Source organism: Symsagittifera roscoffensis, chromosome 9 (assembly GCF_963678635.1).
Source record: "Symsagittifera roscoffensis chromosome 9, txSymRosc1.1, whole genome shotgun sequence".
Lineage (NCBI taxonomy): Eukaryota > Metazoa > Xenacoelomorpha > Acoela > Convolutidae > Symsagittifera > Symsagittifera roscoffensis.
This window is the reverse complement of record NC_087070.1, coordinates 19401334-19424788: the sequence shown is the minus strand read 5'-3', so window position 1 is coordinate 19424788 and position 23455 is coordinate 19401334. Positions and strand designations below refer to the sequence as shown.

The following is a 23455-nucleotide window of genomic DNA, read 5'->3' as shown; positions in this document are numbered from 1 at the left end:
GGTACCGCAAATAATCATCGAAAAAGGTCGAGTGATGTAACAATTTCAAGGCTTTGCAGTCGCGATTCGAATGACATTTGAAAAATTTCAAAAAGTTGTCTTAGTTTCGAGAAAAACAGGTTTAAAATTTTTGAGTTTTGATTCAACTTCGAGCGAGTTCGTTAAATGATAAATGTATTCATCGAAGGATGAAAACATTTTAAAGAAACTGCAGTTGAAAGTAACTCAGTTTCAGAAATAGTGCTTAGAAGTCAATTTTGTACATCCGCCTTCAATTATAAATTAAATCAGAACTAAAGCTGAGACAACTTTGTTCGCCATTTATCTGGATCTTCGTATAATTCTTCCACTGATAAAAACTATAACACAGAGGCGAAGCTAAGCTTCACTCCACTTGCAATACAACACTAACATAACAAAGCATAAAAAAAACGAAAAAAAAAATATGTTGAAAAAAAACTAGAAATCAAAACGTTCGTATACTCAATACAAGAAAAGAAGGGGCCAAGTAAATCTTGGAAGTAGCTGTTTGAATTCTTTGGAATTTGTTTTACTTATGCTGGATGAAATTAGTAATTTGAAACTTTGGACATTGGCCCGAAACCTTAGTTGCTTCTGTAAAAAATAACTGAGAAGAATTAAAATTTTAAAAAATTGCTATCTTCCCAAATACATAAAAATTTCCTCACAAAAAAAGAGTACGCCGCTTCTGAAGGAAAAATTCTCCCATTCGGTTTTTTCGATTGAACCCTTCATCCCAAATTGATAAGATAGTTTCTAGGAAAATCAAAAAGTTTCTAGGAAAATTAAAAAAAACGGTCAAAAATTCAAAAACGTGACTTTCCGAAATCTATCCCTTTTTTCTAGAATAAAAAGGTCGTAGCCGCTTGAAAATTATCAAAACCGGGTTCATCATCTGAAACTGCAAGCTTAACCTAACATGAACATAGCCAACTGACAGTTGGAAGAGTAATGAACGCAATGAAACTAAAAAACAAAACAACTTGTTTTTTCAAACATCTTCGACTTTTGAATTTCGAATGAAAAATTAGCTTGACGGCTCTTTGAATTTATAAAACATTTTATGATGGACACTTTTTTGGTTAAAATTAACCCAATTTGTATAACTTTTATTTCGCTGGGAAATCTGATAATTAATTTCCATTTTCGAAATTAGAAGTCGATCACGTTTTTCGTGACCTTAGCAACTTTGCTATTCGAGTTGAATTTGCCTTCCACTATAGAAAATTGAGCGTAAACAAATTTCAAAACTTTTTCCTGAAAAAAAAACAAAAAATCAGCAAGACCTATATTAGTGTCTTCACTACGTTCATTACTCTTAAAAAACAGCAGGGTAGTTTTCGAGTCAAAAAGTTTCCACACAATGATCAAAAAAATTGAATCATACCTTTTGTTTTAAAAATATTTGGGCGTAGCCGCTTGAGCAGAGGAGATTCAGATAATCTGTTTTTCGATTTAACGCATAAACTCAAGATTGCGTTTTCGAAAAAGTCAAGTAGTTTTAAAAAAGAGTTTACAAAAACGATTTTTTGACTTTTCCGAGTTCCATAACTTTTGGTAGAATGAACATTACTATGCAGCTGAGCTCTCGACAAAGCGTTCTATCCATTGAACTTAAAGTCTCAGATCAGATGAAAACCAAAAATATGGGTCAAACATTCCCCTCACAGACATTTTCGAAGGCTGTAGACAATAGAGTAAAGTAAAAAGAGCCAAGTAGATTATGTAGGCACACAGGGAGTGGCCGCTCTTTTCATTGATATGCTTTTTGAACTTCGGTAGAGTAGTTTTCTACTGAAGTAAAATTTTTGTTGAAATGTGAAAAAAATTCGAAAGGTTCTCAAAAAATAAAAAGTAAAAAACCAAATCCCATACATTTTCATAAAACCTGAATTTGCCGAACAAGTATTTTGCCGTCGAAACTACAAAAAACAAGCTGACTATACCAAGTCAACATCAGCCCAAACCATTTTGTCGAAAAGAAAATACTATAAAAAAAGTTATTCAACATCAGACGTGGTAAAATGAAAATTTACAGAAATTTCAACTATAGTAAAAAAATACTATCAAAATAAAATTCATGCTTGACAAAAAAGGTTGATAAAAATTAGTACCAGATAAGGAAAACGATATTTAAAACTAGAAAAGAAGATCCTCTAGAAGAGGAGACCCTCTAGAAGTGATCCTGTGGACAAAGTTGTTTACGAGAAAAAAGTTAGTACCCAATTGCAATACCCTTGCTTATCGCAGGGCTAAATATAAACTATCATCAATCTGAATAAAAGTTTTCAGCATAACTCTCTAATTTAGCACCGATCCTTGAACAGTGAACAACTTTTGCTAGACATATTGTACAAAACTTTCTTATTTCGTCTCATCAAATACGACGGTGGGAGCTTGAGCATGAATTATTATTCTATTTTGCAAGACACGTTTCTGGGGCACAATTTTTTCTATAAAAACACCTGAATCCAGAATTCTTCGGTCGGAATAACAAATAAAATGTGAACAAAATGCTTGATAATTGCGGAAAAAAGCAAAGAATTTTCTTAATTTTTAAAACTAATAGGGATCAAAAATTAAATTATTTGTTTCCGAGCCGGGGCAAAAATATACCTTAATTTATTATTCTACTCACATCGCATCAAGCCAAAACTGTACATAAAAACTAATAGAATACTGGAAAGAGTTTTTTTACTCTACTGAGCACCAATTCAACACTCTTTTTGGTCACGTGGTTGTATTTGAATCAGGGTTGGCGTTGATATGTGTTCGTTCGAAAGACGGTCTTTGTTGTTGCGTTTCCGGCGCACTCTTTGAGGGGGACTGGGACGATAAACTAGCCGAAACTGACGCCTTGGCCGAATGCATTTTATTCTGCCAGTATCCTAGCGACAGTTTGGACTCTTTGCACTCCTTCTCGCCACTGTATGACCAACTGGTATCTTTGTCTGCTGAGTTGCTTGTGGAGTTGTGGTTTTGGTGGTGTTGTTGGGGGTGTTGTTTGTTTGTGATTGAGATGTACTTCTGGTGAAGAATATAAGCCTGTCGCAGTGTACCATCTAAAGAGTGCTGGTAGTGTTGCAGTGTGTGCATGGTGTGGTTGAAGTTGCCCTAAAAACAATTAGATATTAATTTGATGATATCAGGGGAGGATTTGTGGGCTTCTAATTGACCCCTCATTGGCCAATGGTTTCCACATGTTAGTTTTTGAAATCAAACTTGTTTTTTGATGCTTTCTTTTAAATTTTACTCCGATTTGGTGATCAAGTCGCTTCCAGTGCCAAAAACAATAAAATGTACAGAAAACAAAATATTGTTTCGATTGAACATTTGTAGCCAATTCAGTATCCAGTATTTACCAAAAAATTAATTTCTCATGTGACTTTATAACCCCACTTTATAAGAGCGTCATTTACTAGGTCAAGGGCACTTTCCAGAGTGAGGAGTGGTCATCAACGGGATCACGTGAAAGCAAAATCGTATCTTCGAGAACTAGGTGCACCAAAACTCTTATGGCAAAAAACTTGAACATGTATATTGTGATCAAGTAATTATGCAGTTTAACATTCAAACTCAATCAAACGATGCCATTCAGCTGCAGTTGACCAAAACATGTTTCAAATATGTACTTTGCCCTGCCATAACGCATATGTAGAATGGTGTTAGTCTCATTTTTGGAAAGCCGTGAAATCGCTAAGAAAGGAAACTATGACAGAGCAAAGAAACAGAGAGAGCAAAACACACCATGTCAAATTGTGCGTCGCTCAATTGTATAACATAGCTAACAGATGATTGGAAAATTTTAAAAGAACGAGAAAACCCAAAGAAATATATCGACATTTTTTCAACCTATCAACAAAAAACATATATCATGTGAATTTCGAGAAATGATTTTAATTGTCCTCAAATTGTTACGACCTAAATAAATGAAAAACACTTCGTTCTCTTCATTTACAAACATAGCCAACAGACAGTTCGAAAAAATCAATAAAACTAAAATATTGTTTTTTAAAGAATTTTCGAATTTAAAGAAAAATTATGTCCTTAAAGCTCTACGACTTTCAAAAACATTTTATGATTGGTACTTAATTGATAAAATTAACCCAAATTAAGAAAACTGAATCAATAGATTAATTTCTATTCAGCTGAAAAATCTGAAAATTAAAATCGTGACTTTTACCGTGACCTTTACAACTTACTATTCGATAGTAGAGTTTGCCTTACTTTTCTAAAAGGAAATGAACTCAACTTAGAAATAAATCAAAGGTCAAACCGCAGAAAAATCAAATTTGTGCGTGAACCAAATTCCTTTTCGTGAAAAAACCAAACAAAAAATTATGAAGGCATATAAGATCCTTCACAACGCTAATCGACTTTTAAAAAAATAATAGGAATATTTTGACTTCGTGAGCTTAAAATTCTCCAAATTCACGTCTCTTAGTATTAACTCTTTCATGACTTATGACACTTTTAACCCCATCATAACATTGTTGGTCGAAATTTCTAAAATATATAAACTATTGTTGTTTCTGCAAACAGTAGGAAAACCTGCGATTACCTGATCCAGAAAATGTACACCAGAAAACGTAATCTTAAATACACTAGAAAAAATAATTGCTATTTCCACACCTGCAAGGAGGGAACTTGAGTTGCAAAAACAACAAAATAGTCAAATAGCTACTAATAAAGTTCTCATGAATTATCTTTACTTTGAATTAGTATCAAAACTATCATCCACAGGCTATAAATTAGGAAACAAACACCAGCAAGACACAGCATTTAGGCAATTTAAAGCAATGTTTATTCAATATAAATTTAGAAAATACAGTCTATGAACAGATCATCAAACTCTAAAACAGTCTTTTTAAAGTATGAATGTAATTCTGAATGGCAATATCATTTTTTTTCACAGAGGCGAAGCTTCGCTTCGCAAACACTAATGAGAACACGACAAAAAGCAGCTCTAGGAAGGTCAATAAGAAAAAATAGAAATAAACCTCAATTTAACAAAAATTTGGCTAGGCTAGGATTCGATCTGCGACCTACTGCAATAAAGAGATTCAGATTCTCACGAACTAACCACTCACGCTTAGCCACCGACAAACTCTAGTCATGAATTAAATAGCTACATATGATAATTAATTGTCAATGCCATTCAACAAAAAACGCACCAAATACAAATAGACACACTTTTGCAAGTAATTATTTGGAATATAACAAACTGAAGTCATCCACACTAACTTAGCATGTAACAAATCGCAAAGCATAACGCCACATTATGTATGAATTATGCATTTCAAAAAATTGCGAGATATAATGAGTTAGAAAATTTCTGAAATCGAGTTTTTATGATTATATTGTTTGAAACAATTAGCTTTTTTCGGCTCATTTGATGAATTAAAAATGCATCAACTGTGTTAACTAATTACTATTCGAATGCCAAAGCACATGCTATCAAAAAGTTGTAAAAATGCCTCCAAAAAAAGCATCAATATTTGACACTTAGGTTATAAAAAAAGAAGTTTCTTAATATTACACTAAGCTGACGCTAGTGTAAACAATACTGCCATTCAAAATTATGTTCATAATTTTAAAAACACTATTTTAGAGTTTAATGCTCAGCTCATAGACTGTAATCTGTTCCGAATAACATTTCTTTAAACTGCCAAAGTGCTGTAGTTTGGTGGTTTTTGTTTCCTAATTTATAGCCAGTGGATGACATTTTTGATGTTAAAATTTAAACTTAAGATAAGTCATACGAGAATATTATTAAACGCTAGTTGACTGTTTTTGTTGTTCTTGCAACTCAGATTCATTCCTTGCATGTGTGGAAATAGCAATTACATTTTCTGGTGTTTTTCAATCATATTTTACATCTATTTGAAATCCTTCAAAGGGCAGTCTCTCGTTAGGTAATTGCAATACTTTTTAGACTTACCTCAGATTTTAGGATGAACTTAATGACAATTGATTATATTTTTCTATTTTGCCGAAGAAATATTTAATTTAATTTAATTTTTGATCGCTATTCTCACCTGTAGAATGGTGTTTCTCTCTGTATGCAGCATGGCCACTGCGACAACTATGGAGTAGAAGAACCTGTCTGGGTCTGCGAACAGAGTGTCCCACAGTCTCTCTATGTCTGGTAGGTGGAACTCCTGGGCGAAGAGGAGACTGAGCCAGCGGAAGGCGTAGAACTGCGGGTGGATCTGCTGTCTATGTAGGGATATGTACAAGTCCCAATCTAACGTCTTTAGAACCTGGATCAAGAAAGAAGAATTAGAAAAGTAGATTTCCTGTAACAGGGGAGCCAATCAAATCAGAAAATGTATTCGAAAAATAGATCGTTTTCAAATAACTTTTTTCTATGTCGGTATCAGGAACTGAAACTTCCCTTTAATATTATCGACCATTTTATCATTCAGATTCCTTTAATGCTATTGAAAAAACCCAAGTTGACCAAACAACTCAAAAATGATTTCAAATGCGCCTTTGCAAGCAGTTTACTCTAAATTTCAAAAAAGCATTTTTAGCGATTTAGGAGACTTCGAGAAGATACAATAAGTGAGCTGGCTAGCCTGGTTGAGCTGTTTGAACTTTCCCTCTATACCGTCGGCAGAGTTATCTAGACTCTTGGTGTAGACGTCTCTGTTCTCGGACATGAGACTGACGAAACAGAAGAAAGCGTCTGCCTCCGCCCACGCAGCCCACTCTCTCCTCTTAGAAGTGGCGAACACGTGGTAGATCGGACCCAATAGCTCATTCATTCCCTACAACAGTAAAAAGTTGCCTTTAGAACATTCTCGAAGGTGCAAAGCAAAATTTAGTCAGAAGGTAGTGCAAAAAAGAGCCTATGGTAAGTGAAGGGGTCAAAAACATGCCGATGGTACCCGTACCTATTAAAGCTCCGTCCCTATGAGTGACTGATCAAACGGGCAGGAATAGACCTATTTTCGACAGAGTAACGAATCTACTCTTGTAACAGGAGGATGTGATATTTGAAATTAGATGTTCGATCACTTAAACTGATTAAATTCAAATCAACCCCTTTACAATGCGGCAATTTTACCGGAATGATTCTAACACAGAAGGGAAGATGCGCTTCGCAAACACTAGCGGGAAAATGACAAAAAGCAGCACTAGAGTTCTCAAAAGGGCAATAAGAAAAGTACAAATAAGCCTCGAATTTGTAAAAACTCGGCGACGTCTCGGACTCAAACCTGCGACCTAGAAATTATGAGTCTCACGCGCTAACCACTCAGCCACGGACGATTAGTCCATTACAAACACTAGCCACAAAAAAGCCGACAACAAATGCTTTGAAATTTCCAATGCTACAGACCGTGATTATAGCAAAAAGGTACACAAGTGCACACTTTTGATGAACACTTTTTTTTGCGAGTTAGGTTAGAAAAAAGGAGGTTCTTACTAATACACACTAGATACCCGCTAGCATAAAAACTTACATATTCATAGATCCTACTTCATAAATTAATTTGCCTATTTGCCTGTCAAGCACAAATAGATGTGATATTATCAATATGGTTCACCAAAAAATTATAGACTCCTTGCATTTAAAAAATTCTCATGATTTCGGTGAACCTTTTAAGCCAGTTCGACATTTTGTTCTCAAAATTATAAAAATAAATCTCGGCTGTTTTAGCTACAACACATCTACTGGTACCAGTTAGGTCGTTTTTCCTTTGAGAGGTTACAAGGTTGTAATGTACTGAAAGTTGAGATCTCTACCAGTTTGAGAAACAACATGAATGCTGTTTTTAAACACATCGATTTCTCAGCGACAACCAAATATGAGATCAAAAACTATTTCCAGCATTGAATTGAGTCAATATCTTCAAAGCTTTTTTCCACCACCGCTAGCCTTTATGAGCTCCATTCACGTCGGATCAATCGTCCAATCCCATCAATTGATCGAATTTATATAACGGTCACTTTTTTCATCAATAATGGAATGATGCACAACTCATGACTACCATTCAATCATTCATTGCATAATGCATTGTTAGCTTGTCAGATGGATAGCTTTGACCTTTAGCATTTTGCAAATCGCCCTCTCACAAGCCTCAATGCTATGGCGATTGACATAAATACCAATTATTTCTACAATGAAGTTATCGGCATTTTTGCAAATTAATTGCATAGTACTGTTTTCTAAACAAAAACGCAGTTGGGGAGCGCATAGTTCGCTTCCCAACAATTTCTGTCAAGAGCATCAAAACATGATATCTTAAACTTGAATCATTTCACTGCGTTCTGATTTGCCCTCCCGCAAAATGCCTTTTTCATCTTGCATCTTATCCTACCACATGGGGCTCATAAGCAGAAAGGAAGCAGACAATATTAATTCATACCTTTCAAAAAAGAGACTGCTTCAAGAAATACACACTCTCTTGGGAATATCAGAATAAAAGCATGAAAGAATACACGAATTGGGTTCAAAATGAGCGAAAAATCATTAACTATGGAAATACTTTTGAGCTGAATTAACGTGAAAAGTTTAAAGAAAATCATGTGAAAACCTATAGATTTTATGTTGCAGATTTTTCTTTTTTTTCAAACTATCATCGATTAATAAAATGAACTAATGTGAAAAGGTAAACCTGAACCCAGTTAACTCCAAGTCTATTACTATTACGCCCTATAGCTTATTTCAACACTAAATACCAGTACATTCGGCTTGATTACCATGCTTCGTGTTCATACATGGCGCACGAAACTCCTTTTCTGAACTTTTCCGCGTTGCTTGTGATAAATTAGGGGGCTCTTAAGCCTTGCTAATTTATGCTCTGCTATTTCCCTCGATGTAATTTGTAACTATTAGTCTCCAGCTACTCAATCTTGATTCTACCAACCTGAATATATTCAGGGACCTTAATGAATTGGGCATGTTTGAAGACAACTACTTAGAGTTACGTTGGAATAAATCAATTTAATGCAGAAGCGAAGCTTCCCTTTGGAAACAAAAAAAGGCAACAAAAGCTAATACAAAATTCAAGGAAAAAAAAATGAAAATTAGCCTTGAATCATAAACAACCCGAAAATTCATAAGCAGGAACTTCAATAATAAAGAAGAATAATTGAAGGCTAACTAATTATAATTTCACATGTGCTAGACCAAGGAATACTAGGAAGCAATAAAAACAGCGGATGCAATCTTTTTAACTTATGAAGTAGTAAATTTAATTCAACTCATTTTGGCAACTGAAATTAGCTATAAAACAGGTTAAGTTTTCAGACTAGCTTCTTATAGCTTTTAACAAATTTATCGGAAAACGTATTAAATTTCTGAATTGATTCTGACATTCAAACTTACATTAAATCGAAACAGTTCTTTTCGCGCGTTTACCTTTGTGTCGGTGTTTTTTTTTTGCTCTGAAAAATTACACGGCAAATCGTTGTTGAATGAAAAAATTTTCAATTGTTCTTGAAATTAGGCAAAAATGAAAATTTCATTTTTGCCTAATTTCAAGTACACAATTTAAAAAATTTATTTTTTCATTCAACAACGATTTGCCATGTAATTTTTCAGAGCAAAATAAAACATGAAATGCCGACACAAAGGTAAACGCAAACAGAAGTGTTTCGATTTATTGTAAATTTGAATGTCAAAATTATTTCAGAAATTTCATACGTTGGTCGATAAATTAAATAAAAGATATAAGCGGTGAATCTTCGGATTTCGATCAGGTTTAATTTGAAGACTGAAACTGATTCCCAAAAAAAATTTCAGAAACACTTCGAATGAAGAACTTCTTGAAATTCATTCTTACGGTTTTAACTGATTCGCAAAAAAATTCCGACAAGCAATTCAAATGATGACACTTGTAATGCTGTGCTAATCGGACCACTTGAACTGTTTCTCAAGAATTTTCTGTTTTCACCCAATTTTCAACAAAAACTAACTCTTTCCGTTCCGACTTGCAAGGGTGGCTTTTTTATTTTTATCAATTATTAACTTTCGACTTTTTAAATAAAATTATTTAAAAAACAAAATCTGGAGATTATCTCTTCTGAGCTCAAATTAAAAACATAGCCAACAGACAATTGGAAAAGTATAAAATAACAAGGAAAACGACAGAAAATGATTGGAAATTTTTCATTTTTTCGAAGAAAAACACATCACGCTGAACTTCAAATACTGATTATTATTGGCATATTTTTAACAAACTTATCCTATTTTGAGAAAGCTGGATTATAGGTATTTTTTCTTTATTTCTCCAGGAATTCAGAAAACCGAAGTCCCATTTTAAAAAAAAGCCATTCACATTTTGGGATCTTTTCACTTTTGCTGTTCGATAGTGGAGTTTGCCTTCACTTAACAAGAAAATGAAAAAAAAACTAAAAAAATCATAAATCAACCCGCAAAAATCAAAATTGAGGTAGAACAAATTTTAAGACTTTATCTTGCAAAAAAAATCATGAAGACCTATCTTAAAGAAAATCAAATCGTTCTTTTACACTTAAAAAAATCACCTGCGAAAACATGAGGGTTTAAATGCCTAATTTGTGATAATTAGCGCGAGATACGTTGAGTTCTTATAACGAAGAATTAAACTATTCCATAATAAATTGAGGTTAACATCTTGCTTTTATTAAAACAATACGAGACACTCAATATAAAGGGACAAAAATAAGACAAAATGGAAAAAAATATATTCAGTTATTCAGTTAATTTCGGATACTTGATCAGTTTTTTTAGACAAAACTTGCTTTTTCTTCCGCTTCAAGTGGCGGTCAGCATATCCAGAGCTTTGCCCTGATATATGAGCAGAGCAGTCTTGTTATTGTTCAAGCTGGTTTTCAAAAGCTTCAACCAAAAAGAAGGTCAAAAGTTTTTCAAGGCTAATTAGCCATCACATGAAAGTTAATTACAATGACCTTGCTTGAGGAATTTTTCTAAAAACTAGCTAGAATTTTCCTGTTTTCAGAATACTTGAAAGTTCTAGGATATTATTAGCTCTCTTATTCTATAAAATTGCGCTGGAAAACCACCTTTTTACCCATTTCACCTGCATAATTTTGTCATTCGTTTAATTTAAAGAGAAATCATGCTATTTGACATCGCTACAGGGGCGGATCTAGGATTTTCTCGAGAGGGGGGGGGGGCGGATTTTCAAAAAATTTTGACGACCTTTTTTTTTTTTTAGGTCGACCAAATTGATTTTTCGAGCTCTCTCAAAGCACTGTTTTGGCCCTACTTTGGCTAAATTTTGTGCGCCGCAGGCAAATTTTTGAAAAAAACAGTCAAAAAAGCCGTTTTTGGGCAATTTTTGAAAAATTTTGACAAAAAAATCGCGTTTTTTTGGCGCGCGCTCCCCCTCAAAATTAGTATATATTGGCGCCAAAGGCGCCTTTAGAAAAATTTTAGGGTCGGTCGGCCAAAAATGGATTTCTGAAAAAGTATCAAAGGGGGGACCCTTTGGGTCGGCAGGGGGTCGAATCCCTGAGGGGGGGGGGGGAAGGGCGGACGCCCCCCCCCCTAAATCCGCCCCTGCATCGCTAAATATAAATTAATTTATAAGGTGAACAAATAACGTCATTTTTTGGTGAAAACCTTTCAAGAAAATTCCTAAAATTTCCTATTTGGATGCAGAATTGACAGATTGCTCTTTTCAATTGATTTGTACATCCGAAATTATCACAACTTACTACAACTACAAACTTCTCTTCTAACCTGTACATATCCGGTGGCTTTATTTAGTTTGGCGTATATGAAGAGAATGCGTTCCACCACCTCCCAGTGCACCTCTGCCTCCTCCCCCAGAGAGTAGCTCTCCACCAGTCGCTCGGGGGAGTCATGTGTGCTGATTCCATTCCTAGACAAAACAATACTAACTAGGATTATCGGGCATCTAGTATTATCCTGCGAGGCTCCTTTTCATCTACTTTTTTGGAAAAAAATAGTCAATTTATAGGCTAATTTTTGAGGAAATAAGGTTAACAAGCCAAACTTCCAACAAAAAAAGCATTTATTAGGCGCACACTCTCTTGTTCCGGATAAGTGTACACTGGCGTCAAAGACGCCGTTACAAACTTGCAAGGACTGGTTTAATGGATGTCCCAAAATAGTATGAAAAATAGGGCTAATTGAACGGCGAGTGGAGCGTCACCCCTAAATGCGTTTCTGCTTAAAAATAGTAATTTTTTTCGTCTTTCGTGCAAAAAGCAAACAATAAACCAATTGGTAATAATAAAAATTGATTTGATGTGAAATTGGTCTACTTTGCTGATCCCTTGATCTCCTGGAACACTCCCCACTCGACTCTCTTCCTCAAAGTCATATAAGACACAGTACCCCCACCACTTCCCATCTCCAGCCTCTCTTCTAATCCCCGCAACCCCATCTCCCCATTTGCACTCGTGCAGCAGAAACTAGAGGCTGGGTAGGGTGTGGGTTTTTGGAAGAACGAATAGTCTGCAAACAGTTGATTTGTTCGAATAGATGGCATTTTGGTGCAGCCTATCCATAACTTTATCATTTTTTTTAAAACACACGGACAAAATATTCATTTCAAATAGAATTATCATTATAAGGTGACTATCAATATCAAAAAAGTATTTTGTAAAAATAAATGAAACGCTTGTTGTCAAGCACTTCCAGTTTGAATAATATTCAGCTACCTCTTAAAACTATAGAAATAATGATTACTTCAAAATTGAAATATATTTGTCGCTCATTCTAAGACATGACCTGGAAAGAGTCTGCGGCAGTCTTTGTCTATCTGTTGGAGCAGGTCTGTGTTGTCCTGGAAGTATTGCTGCCACTGTGAGTTGCTGGCTACACTCAACGGGTGGTCTGTTTCTTCATTCTCATTCACACTGCACTGTTCGGGTGACTTGCACAAGGGGTCATTGTTAATAACTGAGGAGGCTAAAAAATGGAAGAATTATTATAATATAGCCACCAGACAGTAAAAAGTACAATGCACTTAAGAGATTCATTAAAACAAGTTTTTCAACTTTTGAGTTTTGCAGAAAAAAAAGATAACCCTAAAGACCTTTCAATTTGAAAGCTAATTGCGGTAACCACTTTTCTGATAAAAATTAACCCAATTTCGAGAAAAAAAAACAATTAATCAGTAATGTTTATTCCACTGAAATATTCAAACAAATACCCACCCGCACTCAGTAAAAAGACAAAATAATAGATTATACGGGATTTTTATTGTCAGTCTCCATAAATTTCAAAAAAAAGAGATTACCATCGATTAAAAATGGATTATAATGTTACTATTTTTCGAAACAAAACACCCATCATAATCGATTATTTTTTGAAAAAATTATTTCTGAAATTTTATTGAATTATAATCCATTTTAATCGATTATAATCTATTTTTATTCAAAAAACGTCATCGCTTCATTTCGTTTTATTTTGTGTGCTTTTCAGTTGGTTTCTTTTCTTACTGTTTACTGCAAGGACGGATTTAGGCGGGGGGGGGGCGGACGCCTTTTTTCAGGGATTTGACCCCCTGCCTACCCAATAGGGTACTTTGTACTGATTTGAGAAATCCATATTTGGTGATGGACCCTTTGGCGCCAATAAAAACTAATTTTGAGGGGTAGCGCGCCGTTTTTGGCCTGTTTCTTCAAAAGTTTGCCTGCGGTGCACAAAATTTGGCCAAAATAGGGTCTTTTAAATGCTTTGGGAGAGCTCGGAAAATCAATTTGGTGACCTAAAAAAAGGTGGATTAAATTTTTGGAAATCCGCCTCCACCCTTCGAGAAAATCTCATATCCGCCCCTGGTTTACTTATTTCTTACTTCATACTGATTTTTACTGTGTTTTCATGCAGAATAGCTAAATTATAATAAATTATATTTCATTTTTCTTGTAAAATATTATTTTGATAGAAAAAGGGATTATAATCTATTATAATAGATTCTTATAGATTATAAGAGAATATAAGAGATAGCAAGAGATTTTCGGAAAAATTATATTCAATTATAATTGATTATAACTTATTAAATTGTCACCAAAAATTTTATCATTAAAATGGATTATAAATCGTTTTAACATCCAAAATTGGCGCTTATAATTAATTATAATTTTGCTAAAAATACGATTATAATTATAATATAATCGATTATTTTTCTTTTTACTGAGTGCGGGCAATGTCAAGAAAAGCAAGATCTACCAAAATGTTCATTTAGTATTCATGAATAAATTTCACTTTTTTTCGTAATAAAACCATACCAAATAACACAATTGAAAGTACACTTGCATCGAAACAAAGCGGTACAAAAGTCGACGATTTTTGAGCAGACACCCATTGAGCCCCAAAAAATTGTTTTCATGAAAAATTTTCGAAAGTTGTGAAATTACCCCTTCAAAATACACATGCATCGGCATTTTGTTTCGCTCATCTGACGCTGAAGTATGATACAACTAAGCTGACCATGTAGAAACCGAAAAAAATGAAATTATACCAAATCGGAATTAGTAAATTTAAACCAAATATTTAAAAAAACTATTGAATATATCGGGTATTTGAAATGCAAACTTGCTCAAAAAAATGTCGGTTGGTTGACGAAAGTGCAGATTTGAGAAAATCATTCAGTGATTTTGTTGGACATGTTGTTTACAAGAATAAGTCTAAGACCCAAACTGATACCACTTACTCATCGCCAGCAGAATCATTGCATAGGTAATTACTCCGCGCTTTTTAATGGACGGAGTAAACAACTTCGCACAATTTTTGAAAAAAAGACTAATTTTTCAAAAAAAATGCGGAAATTTTTCAAAATTAAATTCCGTACTTAAAACCGTTCAACTGATTTACCTACATCGATGGTGATTTAGAAATAGTATCAAGAACTTATAAAAAAGCTGAACTTTCAACAAGAACCCGTGCTACCGGAACTTAACCAATAAAACGAACAGACGGACGACAGCCAGATGTGATGGAGGGTTGATTGATTTTCCTTTATCAGGAAGCACGATATTTTTTTGGGTATTTTTCTGGGCTGGGTATTGTTGTCTCATCTTCAAGCAATGAGCATGGATCGTGGTGGGCCTCAAACTTCCGACCTTTCGATTGAGGGGACGTAACGAATAACCTCCACTCTTCTGCGATGAGGGATGCGGTAGTTGAAGCAATCCCACAAAAAAGCAATCCCCTTGCTCGCGAACCATTCATTTTAAGCTCATATGTCACTCACTTCATATGTCATCAAAACCAAAAATGACAATCTGAACTAACCTACTTGATTTTCCCGATGTTTCATGCCTGGGCGCACAATAAAAAAATTCATGTAGTCAATATACAGCTGGCGCTTTTCCTTCAATACACTGGGCCATTTGGCTCTCTCTAGGGGGAGATAGTTGAGTAATACTTTCCATGACACGTCTCGTAGGCCAGCCTCGTCGGGAACACCCGTAAACGAAATCTCGCGAATTACATCTAAGTCGATTAGATCTTTATTCAGTTCAGCTCGCAAGTAATCAGATTTTGTCATATATTCAGGAGAAGTACTCATGATAACAGAACAGAGGTCAGAATAGTCAAGTAAATAAAGAAGAGGGGCTCATTTAAATTAAGTTCATCGTGGAATTAATTGGGACTCTGACGTACAAAGACCGACTTCAATTTTTCATTATACAATTTCTTTATAAAGAGCGAAAACATCGAGAGTTTGAAGGTTTTGTGGATTCTTTCGCCATATTTAACTGTATATTATCAACTCGTGATTTGTTTGCGTCGATCGAGTCTATTTATTTACAGGTAAACAAGACTTGAGCGAGAATAATATCAGTCCATGGCAGTCTGAATGAGCAAAATTAATAATTCGCAACCATTTATCAACGAAGCGGAACTTTGCATCACTTCTGCCACATCACAAACATAGTATGCCAGACTAGCCAACGGGAAATGAGACGAAAGCTCACTAAAAAAATATAAAAAAACGAAAGCTACTGAAGACGGAAAAAAAGCGTTAGCCAAAAATTTAGAATGAATCAAGTCTGCCATAAACTTCAAATGTTTGTCAACAACAACAACTATGTTTGTCAAATGTTTGTTAACAGCTAACAGCGATAAATCAGCAATGGACGAAATTTGCGAAGCAAAAACTAAGCCAACAATATTTGATAAGCACCCTTGAGCGTCCGAAAATGTCATAAAAAGTTATAGATAATCCAGAAGCCCCCGTGCGCATAAAACCTATTTTCATCCTCCATACCACGCAATATGAGGCAATCATTGTCGATATATTATCAGTCGAAATCTCTAAAGAGAAATAAGCAAAAAAGAAAACTCACAAAAATAGGGTTGGTGATTTTACAACCGAAACAAAACTAATTTGAAATAGAACGGTTACTTAAAAATCTAACATGCTCAAAATATCTGCGAGGTCAACGAAACAGTTGAGCCGTAATAATGCTCTGCTCGCACATTTGTCAGATTTCTGGAACAAAATTCTTGTTCTCTATTACAGACTTTTGCTCTCTTATGTAGGAGGACAGCATCTACAATACGACCAGATTTTCTGGGAAAAACGTACTTCCAAAACAGACATAAAAAATACCAATATCGAAAATGTCCGCGGTGTGATGAGAGGCTCTGCACAAAAGCATAAAAAATCAGCATATTCGATAATTATAGACATTTTCGCATACTCGGCAACACTTTTCGGAAAATGAATAAAAAACATAAAAAAAATTGCAAACTTTTTTGAATTTTTGGAAGTTATTTACTCTCAAGAAGGCGCTAAAAATCTTATAAGTGGCTGGAACAAAAAGTACCAAATTTTGAACCTTTGATTTAAAAAGAAGTTGAACTCATGGAAGAGTACCGGACCGCAAATCTCGAAACTTTGTTTTAAATACAAGAGGAATATTATGAGTAATAATCACTCCAACTTTTTTAAATAATAAAATCTTCTTTCGTTTGAAGTGATGTTCTATTCAAACATTAAACGACCAGAAACATGGACAGCTGAAACATGATTCTTTCTTGCTTACTAATGAATTTAGAACTAGGTTTCTTTTTGGTGTTCCGATCACTGAAAATGGATGGAGGAACTGTCTTCGTGTTTTTTTTTAATTTTCTACGCAAAATCAGGTACCACAAAAAATATCGGAATGGGCCGAGTGATATATAATATTGAAGCCCTTTCAATTGTGATTCGAATAACATAAAAAATTCCTCAATGTTGAGAAAAAACGGTTTGGTAGTTTTAATTGTCTATCATCGACCAAAAAAAAATCGAACGACCAGGCTTATTGTAGCAGGATAAGCCGTGAAACTTTTACTTATGCCGTGAAACTTTTAATTAAGCCGTGAAAACTTAGTTTTAGTTCAGCGCCTCTCAAATTTATTAGCGCCTTTTTGGGAATCATAAAACTTTTCAAATTTAACAAACATTACTGCAAAAAAATGAACACAAACAAAAATTGATCTTATTTTACAGGTTTTTCTGTTCATTTTTTGACGAAAGCTGTTGTCGAGTATGTCTAATTTTTTCCAATTATCAAAATGCGTAAGTTCTAGGCACACGTGCAGATCCTCTCATCGCATCCCGGACAAAAATGACAATATTTGGAAAAATGTGATCGCAACAGCAAACGGCTACTCTTGTTCTTTTCAAATCTTGTTTTGCCCACTTTAGGAACTTTCTAATATGGCTATGAGCATGAAAACATGATTTCAAAAATATTACCAAAAATAAGAATATCGATTGCTGTGCAAGTACCACAAAGTTTTCCGACCACGATCGCTGAAGTAGAAAAAAAGTTCAGAAATGAGATAAAAACCAGAATATTCTTTTTTTTTCCATTTTTATGTTTTTCGGGAAAAAAAAATGGATAAGTAACTGCAAAATGAGGTAATATTAACAAGAAATCAGAGAAGTTACAAAAAATTAAAATTAGCAGTTCAAAATTTGTGCTATTTAGTCTGATAAAACAGAAAATTCAGACCAATTTTTCTACAAATAACTTTTTTGGTTTTTTTCGCATCCGAATCTGGAATGAAAGGTCGTTGTCACAAAAACCGCGTTAATACACATCCGAAAAACCCACTTTTTGCAATAAACCCTTACCCCTCCCCTGCTCAAGTTACTCATTAATAAATATCCACCTCTAATTTAGAGTTTTCCAGAGCAAACCGTTTAGGTATCAAAAAATGGATGGTTTTCATAGCAGCGAATTTAATCAAACCCCTAAGTGAAATTAATTTTCAGCTAAATCGAATGTCAGAAACAATTAAGGTTCAAGCTATTTCAATTTGAGCCAACATTTAGCTACATACATTTTAAAATTATATAAAACATTTTCTGAACGAGTAACTTTTTTCTCCTTTCAAGACAACAAATGACATACACCTCATCATCTTCTTAATTAAAAAGAAGGAAAATATAAACAATTTAAATTAACTGTAACTGTTAGTATGAAAGACTCAAGTACCTCTTTATAACTGCATAAATACAAACATTTTTTGGGGGGAAAATGATATCAGGGTTGACAAGCGAAAGAAATTAAGATGGTACTGCTCCAAAACCCTCGTTTAGCGCCAGATTATAACGAGGGATATTGGTATCAAACAAGCAAAGCGGTTACAGTTTCGGCGGATGAAATTTGCTTTCAGGCTACCGTTCAACATCGATATTATTTACACATGGGCAGAAGTATAAAACTATTTTCTTTCCAGTTATTAACTTTATATAAAATTGTCATAATAAACCTTTATCATTGAGCAGTATGACTAAAAACGAACAATGCTCGTGAAATGTGTAAATTTCAAAACCTAGCCAACAGAGAGTTGGAAGTGTCAAGGACCTCAAAAAAGCGAAAAGAATGATCGAATTTTTTTTGATGAAAATATTTTCAACTTTCAAAGAAAGAATTACATCGCGTTAAAGATTTCAAGTTATAATGTTAGACACTTTTTCATATGAAAAACCCAATAAAAAGATGAGAGTCAATGGCCAAATTTTTCATTCCGGTGAGAATTCTGAAAATTACAATCCACCTTGATTCACGTATTTTTTTGCGCCATCAATTTCATAATGAAAGAGCGTAAATTGCTTTCATTTTCGCAAATGACGCTTTCAATTTATACTTTAGCTTTCATTTTATCGATCAACTAGATAGGTTTTTGGAAGATAACTACTCGCCCTCAAAACGATTTGTATCGATTCTCAGGTGATTTTGAAATTCATTTTTTGAAGTGAAATAAAAAAAAATCAGAAAAACCCGTGCTTCGAAAACGCAGCCAGCAAAAACCCGGACCAGATCATTTTTATGCATTTGAAAAAACAATTTTTTTGCATTTTTATCGGAAATAGCGCCGATAAAAGTTAAGACTAAAACAACTAATCCGAAAAAAAACATGCTTTGAAAAAATGAATTACCTGATAAGGACCAAGTAGTAATATTTGAAAATTCATGAAACTGACCATGACAGTAGATGAAGCTCGCTGACCACGACAGCAAGTGAAGTTTTGTAAGAAAACTTGTTTACAGTAAAAAAAAAAGTCTAATTCCCGAAAACAAGACACTTGCTCTCGTAAGTTTAAAAATTTGCAAACGAGTTTTACTCCTTACAGCAGAGCGAATGTACCGTACTCTAAATTTTAAAACAGGAACGTGACGTCAAATTGGATGGAACGGCACCGCACTAAATTTGACGCTCAAGCTTTTGCCTACTAGGAAGAAAAACATTTTTTTTTTGGATTAGAAAACTCGAAGGCGGTAAAAGGTATGATTTTGACGACTGTGCGTGGTTATGGAAGACTACCAAAATGCATACCTCATTTCTTCTTGTTTGCAGCAAAAGGAGATGTTGAATTTACAAAAATTTCTATACTAATAAACTCGAATTTAGGTTATTTAGCTATTCGGGGCCACGGTTACTTCGGAATTTAAATCCCCGTTTAGCATTTTGTCGGTTTTTCAAGTCTGTTCCATCAATAAAGGAGTGGGTTGAATGATAGTGATACAATTGTATTCATAAAAAGTTAAGTTATTATTATGTGGATTATGTTCTGTCGATAAGGTGTTGTTATAAGTTAGATTTAAGTTATTTCCAAATCTATCGGTTTTAATTCTCAATTGTGGTCGATGTCTTGGACTTTAGCGTGACTTAAATTAATTGAGTACAACATTATGGTAACTGCTCTGTAACCCATGTATATTTCTAGGAAATTAATGGCTGAGAACTTATCAGGGCCAAGGTTACTTCGGAATTCAAATCCCCGTTTACCATTTTGTCGGTTTTTCAAGTCTGTTCCATCAATAAAGGAGTGGGTTGAATGATAGTGATACAATTGTATTCATAAAAAGTTAAGTTATTAATATGTGGATTATGTTCTGTCGATAAGGTGTTGTTATAAGTTGGATTTAAGTTATTTCCAAATCTATCGGTTTTAGTTCTCACTTGTGGTCGATGTCTTGGACTTTAGCGTGACTTATATTAATTGATTACAACATTATGGTAACTGCTCTCTAACCCATGTAATTTCTAGGAAATTAATGGCTGAGAACTTATCAGGAAAAAGTTTAGTAATTAATGAGCATTCACAATTCTGTAATCCGAAAGCCGGCCATGTAAGACTACATTATGTTATGGTTGTAGAAGAATTCTCAAAAAGAATTTTAAAAAGATATAGTAGGAACAATTCAGTTTCGAAAAACTGCAAACTAGTTTTACTCATTACAGATGAGCGAAGGTACCGTTTTCTGAATTCCAAAGTAGGAATATCAACTCAAATTAGATGGAATGTGACGTCGCACTGTATTTGACGCTCGCACTTCTGCCTACGGATTTTTATCATTGATTCAGAAAACTCGAAGGCAGGCAAAGCTTGGATTTTGACGACTATGCATGGTTTATTCTTGTTTGCAGCAAAACAAGGTGTTGAGCTTCCAAGACAAAATTATGCTAGTGAAAACGCTGATTTAAACTTTTTCCCTGCTATTTAGGGCCAAGGTTACTTTGGAATTCAGATCATCGTTAAGCATTTTTACAGTCTCTGAATACTGTTTCGTCACTGAAGGAGCGAGTTAAATGACTTTGTTATATTCGTAGTCGCAAAAAGTCTAGATGTTATTTTGTCAATTATTTTCTGTCGATAAGGTTTTGGTATGGTTTGATTTGCATTATTTACACGTCTATAGGTTTAAGTTCTCACCTATGGTAGATGTCTTGACCTATAGCGTGACGAGCCAGTGGTTTCAAGGTTTCCTGCGTTTCATTAAGTGTTCAAACAGATGCTTTCCTGTGTATAGCTGCTGCTAGTGCCTGTAACAATCCCAAAATCTTGGCCTTGTCAGAGAACACCAAAGATGATACCATTAAACGAGAAAAGAAGTCTACTTGTTTTGTAGGCTATTGCTTTTTTTTGCGTGAGTGCAAGCGCTTATGCGTGATTTCAATAAGCAATTGTATGCGTGAAGGGTTACGCTCAAATCAAAAAGATAAATCTTTCAAGATGGAGATACTGCTTTTGCAGTTGTCAGTTGGGTTATTGCTAATTACAAACCTAAAAGAGAAAAGAGTTAGTTTATTTTCAAAAAGTTCAATCTTAGGCAGCAGAGATTAAACTTAGGTCGTGTTCGGTGTTTTTCTCAACATAGATTTTCTTATTGTTTAATTTAGTTGTTGTCGCACCTAGATAACATAGAGTGATTTGTTTTCAAGTAAAAAAAACTGATTACAGCATGATAATAGCTGCTCTGCAACCACTGTATATTAAAATCAATTTTATGGCTGCGAATACATCATGTATGGGCTTAGTAAAACTGTTGAGCATTCGCAATTATATGTTCTCGAAAATTTCCAAGGAAGATTACCAAAAGAATTTCCAAAAGGATATGAGATCAAATTTGAAAAAATGCAAACGAATTTTACTCCATACAGCAGAGCGAAAGTACTCTGTACCGTATTCTGAATTTCAAAGTTCGTGCATATACATTTGATGGAGCGTGACCTAACAGTATTTAACGCTCTGCCTATGCCTGTCAGAAAAAAAAACACTTATGGATCAGGAGACTCGAAGGCAGGCAAACTTGATTAAGTTTCGAAGGCGGGCAAACTTGATTTTGACGACTTCGCACAGTAATGGAACACAGCCAAAAAAATATTACTTTCATTTCATTCTTGTTTGCAGCAAAAAGAGTTGTTGAGGTATACAGAAACTACTATACTAGTGAAAATCCTTAATTTTGGTCGGTTTCTTGCTATTCGGGCCAGGGTTACTGAGAAATTTCAACCCCTGTTTACAACTTTTTTTGGTTTCTCAACTCTGTTCTGTCATTGAAGGAGTGAAATGAATGAATGTGGTATGGTTATATTCATACATTGTCTGGCTATTATTATGTCGATACGTTCTGTCGATAAGGTTCTGGTATAAATATAATTTGCGTTATTTCAAAATCTATCGGTTTTAGTTCTCACTTGTAGTCGATATCTGGGACTGTAGCGTGACTTGAATTAATTGAGTGCAACATTATGGTTACTGTTCTGCAACCCACGTATATTTCTAGGAAATTAATGGCTGAGAACTTACCAGGAATATATTTAGTAATTAATGAGCATTCACAATTCTGTAATCTGAAAGCCGGCCATGTAAGACTACATTATGTTATGCTTGTAGTAGAATTCTCAAAAAGAATTTAAAAAGATATAGTAGGAACAATTCAGTTTCGAAAAACTGCAAACTAGTTTTACTCATTACAGATGAGCGAAGGTACCGTTTTCTGAATTCCAAAGTAGGAATATCAACTCAAATTAGATGGAATAAGACGTCGCACTGTATTTGACGCTCGCGCTTCTGCCTACGGATTTTTTTCATTGATTCAGACAACTCGAAGGCAGGCAAAGCTTGGATTTTGACGACTATGCATGGTTTATTCTTGTTTGCAGCAAAACAAGTGTTGAGCTTCCAAGACAAAATTATGCTAGTGAAAACGCTGATTTAAGCTTTTTCCCTGCTATTTAGGGCCAAGGTTACTTTGGAATTCAGATCATCGTTAAGCGTTTTTACAGTCTCTGAATACTGTTTCGTCACTGAAGGAGCGAGTTAAATGACTTTGTTATATTCGTAGTCGCAAAAAGTCTAGATGTTATTTTGTCAATTATTTTCTGTCGATAAGGTGTTGGTATGGTTTGATTTGCGTTATTTACACGTCTATAGGTTTAAGTTCTCACCTATGGTAGATGTCTTGACCTATAGCGTGACGAGCCAGTGGTTTCAAGGTTTCCTGCGTTTCATTAAGTGTTCAAACAGATGCTTTCCTGTGTATAGCTGCTGCTAGTGCCTGTATCAATCCCAAAATCTTGGCCTTGTCAGAGAACACCAAAGATGATACCATTAAACGAGAAAAGAAGTCTACTTGTTTTGTAGGCTATTGCTTTCTTTCGCGTGAGTGCACGCGCTTATGTGTGATTTCAATAAGCAATTGTATGCTTGAA

At 34.6% G+C, this 23455-nt stretch overlaps 1 protein-coding gene across 1 annotated transcript; it reads right to left on the bottom strand.

Moving 5' to 3' along the window:
• Window positions 1-2598: 2598 nt before the first annotated feature.
• Window positions 2599-15804, bottom strand: LOC134854552 (TBC1 domain family member 13-like). Its single transcript, XM_063870858.1, has 7 exons — window positions 15245-15804; window positions 12737-12916; window positions 12268-12460; window positions 11720-11861; window positions 6603-6794; window positions 6060-6284; window positions 2599-3135 (listed from the first exon to the last, which is right to left on the bottom strand). The coding sequence occupies exons 1-7, from the start codon at window positions 15519-15521 to the stop codon at window positions 2752-2754; spliced, it is 1593 nt and encodes a 530-aa protein (XP_063726928.1). The 5' UTR covers window positions 15522-15804; the 3' UTR covers window positions 2599-2751.
• Window positions 15805-23455: the final 7651 nt, after the last annotated feature.

Bases quoted from the DNA above. Each gene is read 5' to 3' on its own strand.
- LOC134854552 (XM_063870858.1), bottom strand. From the start codon at position 15,521: ATGAGTACTTCTCCTGAATATATGACAAAATCTGATTACTTGCGAGCT. The intron at 11,862-12,267 runs GTAGACCAATTT...TGTTTTGTCTAG, and splicing joins GAGATCAAGGGATCAGCAAA to GAATGGAATCAGCACACATG. The intron at 3,136-6,059 runs GTGAGAATAGCG...AATTGTTTTTAG, and splicing joins AGAGAAACACCATTCTACAG to GGCAACTTCAACCACACCAT.